The 8,974-nt window shown below is 41.1% G+C and overlaps 1 protein-coding gene across 2 annotated transcripts in view; it reads right to left on the bottom strand.

Moving 5' to 3' along the window:
• Nucleotides 1–1,770: 1,770 nt before the first annotated feature.
• Nucleotides 1,771–8,974, bottom strand: part of LOC144719897 (syntaxin-binding protein 6-like) — a 60,905-nt gene continuing 53,701 nt past the window's right edge. For both annotated transcript variants that reach the window (XM_078596207.1, XM_078596206.1), the window contains exon 6: nucleotides 1,771–8,110. In XM_078596207.1, coding sequence (XP_078452333.1) covers nucleotides 8,087–8,110 — 24 coding nt within the window. In that variant the 3' untranslated portion in view covers nucleotides 1,771–8,086. The remainder of the gene's footprint in view (nucleotides 8,111–8,974) is intronic.

Below are 8,974 nucleotides of genomic sequence, written 5' to 3'. Positions count from 1 at the left end.
TGATTCATTGTAAAAGGTTTCAGTTTGGTGTTTTAACATCTTAACACCTGTTTTGGTGGCAGAAAAAAGGGGGAAAACCTATTATCAGAGATTAGTATTGTGAGAACGGAGGGTGCCCTGAGGCTGTAAAAGTAGCCACCGCCACATCGAGGGAAAGGAGAATCGGTGACTGTGCTAGTAAGACATACAGCCTGTCAATGCAAAGACCTCCAACCTGGCAATGCAACTCAGAGAGTCGGAAATAACTGCTAACATCGGCAGGTAGGATGGAAACATCAGAGCCAGTTATGACTTCAACGTCATTCCAATAATTGCTCAGTTTGTACCCATCTTCTCGGTTGAAATTGTGTTTGTGTTTATATATCTGGATGGCTTCATGAACGAATCTTTGTTGGAAAAATCTATTCCGTGTGTGCCCACAGTATTAAAACAATGATCAGCCACGGCCGAGATATTGATCCTCCCGTGTTTCAGATCTGACTTATGTTCACGAACACGGTCCGAGACATGTCACTTAGTTTCCCCAATGTAACTACTGCCGCAGACACAGCTTAGTTTGTAGACACCGGGGTATTGCATGTCAGGGATCACATCCTTCACAGATGGGATCAGATCACACATTTCATGTACTGTGTTGAATCGAACCTGGATCTTGTGCTTGCTCATGATTTTGGAAATCTTTTTGGTGACCCCTGCTATGTATGGCAAGGTGATGGTTTTGATTGTTTTTGGCATGGGAATACAAAGAGCACATTTTTTAAGACTATAATCCACTCAGCTGTGTGCCTGTAATACAGCCCGGTAAAGGCGAGGGTTGGTGGATCAAACACAAATGTTGTGAAACTCTTAGCTCGTGGCTGTCGAGGAGCCATACCCTAGCTCGCCAGGAGACGGCAGTACACTACAGCAAATGTGGTGGACTTGACTTGTTTTCGGTCTGCATGGGATGTGCATGTCTCAAATCTCTCGCAAGCATGGGTTTCCTCTGGGTGCTCCGGTTTGCTCCCATATGTAAACATTCATTAATTGGCTGAAAACATCTTTTTATATATAGAGAGAGAGAGAACTAGAGTTTGGGAAATGTTTTGCGGTGCATCACTGCCTTCTGTGCTTGTTCACACATTTGAAAATGTGTGAGCACTGTGCACATTACATTTTGAAATTATTGTATATTAACAGTATTTATTTACTTAAATAGCATTTCATTTTACTTCAACTGGACCGGATATAAACTACTTGTTCGTAACATTAACTACATTAAATACATTCATAACGCAAATATGGATCCCAAAATATATTTTAGTAATTTTTATAAATTTTTATTGACTATTGTATTTCCTTAGTATGTGAGTGCTCAAACGACTCAGTTTTTTTTAACAAAAGTATTGAACACCGTAATTGTAGTATCACTCATTTATCTATAAACATTTGACAAATAGTTTAGCTCTGTTCTACTGCATATCGAATAATAGGGCACTGCATTGTATTGTACAGTACTGCATATTAAACTAAGTACTTTTTCTCACTGCCAAAAAAAGATCACAGTGCAGTATTTATTTTCCATCCATCTAGAACAACATCTTCCAAGCCATCAAGTGTGTGCAATGAGACGTAAACAATAATCAAACCTAAACTTTACTTTAAAATAAGCTCATGTGCACTCACGGTGGATGTTGCATCCCAGGTTCATGAGAGATGGCGACGGTTTTTTTGGATCACGGATAATGAATGACGATGAAACGTAAATAAAAACGCAAAAACAACCTTAAACACATTTTTTGGTGTCCTTTTATTCATGGACATTTTAATAAACATTGACCACTCAGCACAACTTTCAGTATGTAATGTAAATAGTACATTACAAAAGATTCACTAAACAATTGTTTCCCAACAAAATGCAATTGCAGGTAATCATTAAAAAGCTTGATAAGCCATCAGTTTTAAGTGAGGGTCCGCTGGCATTGCTTTAACATTTTAAAAAAAAACACTGCCACCTGCATTCTAATCGTGTCGTGTCTTGGGCAACGAGAGGAGACGGCACACCACACTGCCACGAGCATTACACTCAACACATTGGTCAATAACACTGCGGCCTGAAGAATAACATATATTAAAGGCAACGTTTCAGACAATGACCCTTCTTCATTGCACATAGAGAGGCGAGACAGCGGATAACAGTTGGAAACTGCACTTTACATGATAGCGCCTGATCTATATTTAAGTTTTTTTGCTGAGGACCAGTTTTTTTTTTATTAAGATTAATAGTTACCTATGAGTGGTTATCGAATAGCAAGCCCTATATTAATACATTTATTACTACGTAAATAATTTGTATTAAAATAAGCATTAGAAAATGTTTCTGGCGCATTGCATTATGGGTATCCATGTTGCGATGTCAACATGATAAAAATTAGCATAATCAACGGAGTGATGCATTACTTGGTTCAATCAATAACATTTCAGGGCCCAAAATGTGAAGTTCAACGAGACTTCATTAACACAGCTGCTTTCAGTCCAGTGCCAAGGCATTAACATTATGCACACGAGATTAGAGTGCAAGTGCTGCCCCCCAATGGTCAACATTGCTGGAGCCCTTGTGATGTTCTACCACTCTTGATGTCCATTGTAATACGAACACCCACTTGAATGTGATTAAAATAAACGACCAACAATTAATGTCCATAGGTATATTGCACAAAAACCTGAGCAAATGCACAAACAGCACAATGAGCTTTTGGTACAATAATCACCCAAACCTTGTTTGATTCTTGATTTTACACATGAATATATAAAAATGTGTTCACCCCTCTCCTATGCGGTTCAGCTTCCTGGGATTGCTTCCATTATGTTGATACTTCCACCGTCCTCCACCCAACTCTCCAATTCGTTGAGCATTAATCAATGCAATAGTGCACCATATGCAGTCCCACAAAAGATAGTGTATTTTCCAACTGATATCACAACCACAAACCTTACAATGCTTAATTTCCATCCAGAACAGTCCAGAACAGTCCAGAACACTGTTCTAGGAAACATTTTTGTCGCGACACATCCAAATCCCTTTATTTTTGGTCCTAACCCCATTCATAGTAGCATAGGACTATAGGGTACAATAACAGACGATTATTATACTCTAGTAGTAGTGCCTTAAACCCATAATCCAACCAGCCAAGCAGCGTTTTGGAATGTATCGACTGAGGAAATTAAGCCGTGCCCTTCCAGTTCAAATAGCAACGGGGTTAGAGAGAGAGTACACAAGAGGAGGCATAAGAAAAAGGCATTAAATGCAAGCAGAAGTTATCAACACATACATGGAAGTGTCGTTCACATATCACAGATGCAGTTGTGAGTCCAGTGTCATTTGACGCGGTGAATGAGAAGTGAAACTATACACGTGTGCAGTTCTTTTCAAATGTTTTTTCATATTGAAACAACAGTCCAGAAAGAGTATAATTACGTGTTACATCAGTTTTGAAAAAAAAAATTATCCCAAAAATATGCTCGACCAATATTGTAAATATGTAGCAGTGCACACAACGAAACACACATATATGTTTAAAAGTCTTAAGAAGAGACATCTTTTGATGTAACACTTTTTTATGACTATACTACACATTGTTGGTTATCTTCTTTGCACCACTTGAAACAAAAATATTCCACTTACCACAAAAACGGAGCCACCACTCCGGTGGTCAGATTCTCTGAAACAGCCTTTGTTTATCCTACTTGTAATACTGCCAAACCACAATGGCATGGCATGCATTGCTGCATCTGTGGGCCGGCATATTAACTCGTGAAAAACATTGCCGCGTTTCTTTGTGCCATCAAATAACAATAGGAGCTTTTTTTTAAAGCAAAAATTGTCCCCTTCCAGACATGTGAGGTTGTAAACTACTCTTGTCTTTCTTAACCATGCACACTAGCCCTTGTACCAAACTTGCATTTGCCACATTTTACAAACACGATGACGACCGCCACCAACTACTGTGAAATTATAATTGATATAACCTACATTACACTCCCTATATAAAATGACTCATGATCGTGAACACATTAAGTAGGCACTGTGTTTAATGATATTACATTAAAAGCAAATAAAATATGGCAACCCATATATGGTATACCAATATTAAAAAAAAAATCACTTTGAAATAGGATATGTTTCCTTTGGTGTGATCTAGGGCTGTGCCATTCTATCGATATAATACTGTAGTGTATATTTATTTACTTACAAGTCATACAACAGCAACAATAATATACTGCAGCAAATGTGTACGCGGAATATATATATTTGCAAGCCCACCACATGAAGCAAACACGTTCCAATGGCAAAAGAGCGGGCGCAACATTGTTTACCTAAAGGTGCAACCCTGCAATTACTTGCTCACGACACTGCTGGCAGAAGAGCCTCCACGTGAGCTCTTGATAGCCCTTCTCGAGGGTGTTTCGGCCTACTCTTCCACGCCAATTAGATGTATGTGTGGCGAACTCCTCTCGCACCGTAGGTAGCCAACCGTGCTAATCGGAGGTGTGGAGATGTCATGGGGAGTACTCTCAACTTATCCCAGCACCCACCACGACCTGTCTGTCAATCGACTAACTATGGTTTAGCCGTGCATACTAGTTGGGTGGACAGAGGCAAGTGGCGGAGGATGTTGAAGAAACTCGCACCATTGTTTGAACTGGGGCGCCAGAAGATCGAACTGGTAACCAAAATATTGCAAAGGGAATAAATCAGTATAGGACCGTGTTTGGGTCTTCTCTACAGTTTTACTTGACAACAAAGATCTCGTTTGCATCCTACGTAGCCAACCGTGCGAACCGGAGCATCCCTCACACGATTGCCAGCCACACGTTAATCACCTCAATTACAATTACAAATGCCGCTGCCCTGGAAATGCCCTGGAGCTGTGCTATAATTAACAGTGAATACCGATGTCAGGGACATGATGTCGCATTGCTACTGGTGCCTGCGCTATACCCTTCAACAGCCCAACTCAGTCGCCCATCTCAACCCCCTTCATCTTCGCTGCATTGCCCCCGAGCAGCATTTCACTAACGATGCAGAATTACGGAGGTGAACCACAGCCAGACAACACATCTCACTGATGAAGATGTTTCAGTAATTTTAGGAAGTTTATGGACTATTTACTATGACATTAAGCTGTACACATTCCAATACATATTCCAGACATTATCCAAAATAAAGTGTAATACTGCTCTATTTTTTAATACTAATTTTAAAAAGTTTAAAATACTCCAAAGAACCAAGTATAAAATACCGCAATGACTCTTTGCCTCTATGTCACGTAACAACTTTGCTGCGGTTTGTTTTATATTGTGACGACTAGGGGGTGCACAGTTAGAGCCCAATTGGACCTGATCACGACGTTCAGATTGGGGTAACAATTTGACCCCAATCCAATTCAACCAACAATCACCAATCCTGGTGAATTGAGATCACTTTAATTAATGCGTAAGAATATATAACGCAATCCCTTTAGACTTAAATAACAACACACAACAGTGTTAAGCTACTTTTGTTGTTGTTGTTGTTGTTACTGAAATACTAAAGAGTGAACTATTTTCCCAGGCAAGCCTTTCTAAGTATCAAAGTCAATTTTCAGGAGGGGTCCTGCCTTGGGGACATTTGAACAATTCCATTCATGACTGTGTGCGCTTGTGGGAGGAAACCAATACCCATCAGAGTAGAACTGACAGGTCCACACAGATGGGTTCGTGAACGCACAAGAACATTGATTCATCCTGGCTAGCCAACAGCCTCGCGGATTGGGCAGTCTCACTGCACAAATCTCCACGCGATCTGCCAATTTTTCCAAAAGCACTGGCTTACAGATCAGCACGCTAGCTTCATATACTGCAGTGAAACGGTAAACAGATTAGGTTTGCGAAACACATCTCGACTCTGGCAGGCAATCGATTCTATTCCTACAGACATTGTTAATCCTTCGTAATCGGATCCTAAATATAGGCACCCGATAAGCCCCTTAGGATGTAATCCAATGATGATCGGGTCATGTTCCCATTCAACCTTAATTGGGCAAGTCCCCAAAACGTTTCTCGATTTTCCTGCAACAATTGGGTTGATGCGATTCCGAACCAAAGGTACACTCCTAGTAGACAATATACAATGTTACTGATAGGCAGTAAAGCCATATCTAACGCCTACAACAATTGCAAAGGTCTTCATTAAATACAAATTCAACATATAAAGAACGGAACTGTATATTTTAAATGAAAAATATTGTTTCACCAGATAACAAATGTTTTTTCAATCCAGTGTTCATATCCCAATATTCTTCTGTTAACAAAAAGCAAAATAAATATATCCTATTTTCAATAGGGAATGTTTAGATTCTACACCATTTTCAGATGCAGGTGAATGATCAAACACAATAATACTGGAATGAAGGTAAACTATCTGCCGCACATTTTTAGACATCATACATAACTGTGGCATCCACAAAAATGGACATACGTACTCAGAGAAAACAATAGGTTTGCGTGTTTTTTAAATATCAATATGTATTTGGCTTAAACTACGAGCACAACTCATGCTGGAAATTCATCTCGCGATGTCCAGTTCATACGTGAACAACATTTGTTCAAGGTTGGGCAAAAGCTGAGATGCTACTTTGTTACACCTTCTGCAAGCACGAAAGGAATAACATTGCTATTGCTCATAATCCTAAACCACTAAAGCATTTTAAATAAACTTGCGATTTCTATCTTCCAGTTCTATTTACCAGAGGTGGGACAAAGTCATTGTTATGCAAGTCCAAGTCGAGTCGCAAGTCATCAAATTCATGACTCGAGTCTGACTCGAGTCCAAGTCACATGACTCGAGTCCACATCTCATAGGTGGGACAAAGTCATTGTTATGCAAGTCCAAGCCGAGTCGCAAGTCATCAAATTCATGACTCGAGTCTGACTCGAGTCCAAGTCACATGACTCGAGTCCACATCTCATAGGTGGGACAAAGTCATTGTTATGCAAGTCCAAGTCGAGTCGCAAGTCATCAAATTCATGACTCGAGTCTGACTCGAGTCCAAGTCACATGACTCGAGTCCACATCTCATAGGTGGGACAAAGTCATTGTTATGCAAGTCCAAGTCGAGTCGCAAGTCATCAAATTCATGACTCGAGTCTGACTCGAGTCCAAGTCACATGACTCGAGTCCACATCTCATAGGTGGGACAAAGTCATTGTTATGCAAGTCCAAGTCGAGTCGCAAGTCATCAAATTCATGACTCGAGTCTGACTCGAGTCCAAGTCACATGACTCGAGTCCACATCTCATAGGTGGGACAAAGTCATTGTTATGCAAGTCCAAGTCGAGTCGCAAGTCATCAAATTCATGACTCGAGTCTGACTCGAGTCCAAGTCACATGACTCGAGTCCACATCTCATAGGTGGGACAAAGTCATTGCTATGCAAGTCCAAGTCGAGTCGCAAGTCATCAAATTCATGACTCGAGTCTGACTCGAGTCCAAGTCACATGACTCGAGTCCACATCTCATAGGTGGGACAAAGTCATTGTTATGCAAGTCCAAGTCGAGTCGCAAGTCATCAAATTCATGACTCGAGTCTGACTCGAGTCCAAGTCACATGACTCGAGTCCACATCTCATAGGTGGGACAAAGTCATTGTTATGCAAGTCCAAGTCGAGTCGCAAGTCATAAAATTCATGACTCGAGTCTGACTCGAGTCCAAGTCACATGACTCGAGTCCAAGTCACATGACTCGAGTCCAAGTCACATGACTCGAGTCCAAGTCACATGACTCGAGTCCACACCTCTGGTATTTACTCTGCACTCAAACCACACATTCATTTTCAAATGAACAACGCATTGCCTTTACTTACCCTTGACATTTGTGGATTGTTCTGTGCAGAAAAGGTGAGATAACACAACGCGAAACAAAGCAATACATAGTTTACCAGATAAAGAGTGCAGACATGTCTCACAATGGCACGTCACTTTCCCAAACACACACGGGCAGCACGGACAGATGTGGAGGGGGTGCGCTGGTGGTTCCCTTGTGAGGACAGGAGGGTAGGGTCTCCATCAGCACTTGTACTTTGTCACGAGCTGTAAGTGCAAAGAAAACAATAATCCACAAGCAGCAACTTTTGCCAAGCACCCCCAACTGTTCCATAATTTCTTACACCACAATGTCCATGCCGCCCATCAAACCTGCATACGTGCGTTTGGCGATCAGGCCAAATACTGTGTTAATAAATAACTACGACCAATTCAAGAGATTTTCAATCCACCAATGGATGGAGGCCACCACACTCCATTTGTGGCATGCTGTTTTATGGAACCATACTGCACTACTCTGGTCAGTGCGGGTTATCGAAGGGTGTGGAGGAGAGGCCCGGTTCGGATATCACTCACTAATGTTAGCCATGGCCGGGAGTTGAACTCGAGTGTTCAGTAAACGCAGCGCGCTAACCACTGCACCCACCTCAGCACCAAACCAATGTGTAACGCACCACAAAACATCAGTTTGTTGGAAATTAAAGGTGGACCGACATATCAGTTTAACAACATTGACTTTTAAGCTCATAATATATTCATAAAATTGCATAAGAACTGATGTTCGACTATTCATATTATTTGCGCGGAGTGGATTCAAGTCACACGTGTAGCCAAAAAGAGGCATTGCAATTCAGTGTGATAAAAACAATCGATCCTTGAATCGAACCGTGGCAATAATCACGATCATCCATCGAATTCCTCCTGTAGAAATGGGCGTGTGAATCTTTAAACCCAATGGAATTACATGTGTGCTATGCTCCTAAACATCCAGCAGAGGGAATTGATGCCTTAACATTGCAACGAGCGATGTGAATATGAGACTTGCAGCGTTGCACAAATCAACACAGACGTCTTAGAATGGATGGGAGTCAAGGCCGTAATTATAATATATATCGGGGGACACACATCCCC

Source organism: Lampetra planeri, chromosome 7 (assembly GCF_965212315.1).
Source record: "Lampetra planeri chromosome 7, kcLamPlan1.2.h2, whole genome shotgun sequence".
Classification (NCBI taxonomy): domain Eukaryota; kingdom Metazoa; phylum Chordata; class Hyperoartia; order Petromyzontiformes; family Petromyzontidae; genus Lampetra; species Lampetra planeri.
The sequence above is the reverse complement of the archived record's forward strand: the minus strand, read 5'-3'. Positions and strand labels throughout refer to the sequence as shown.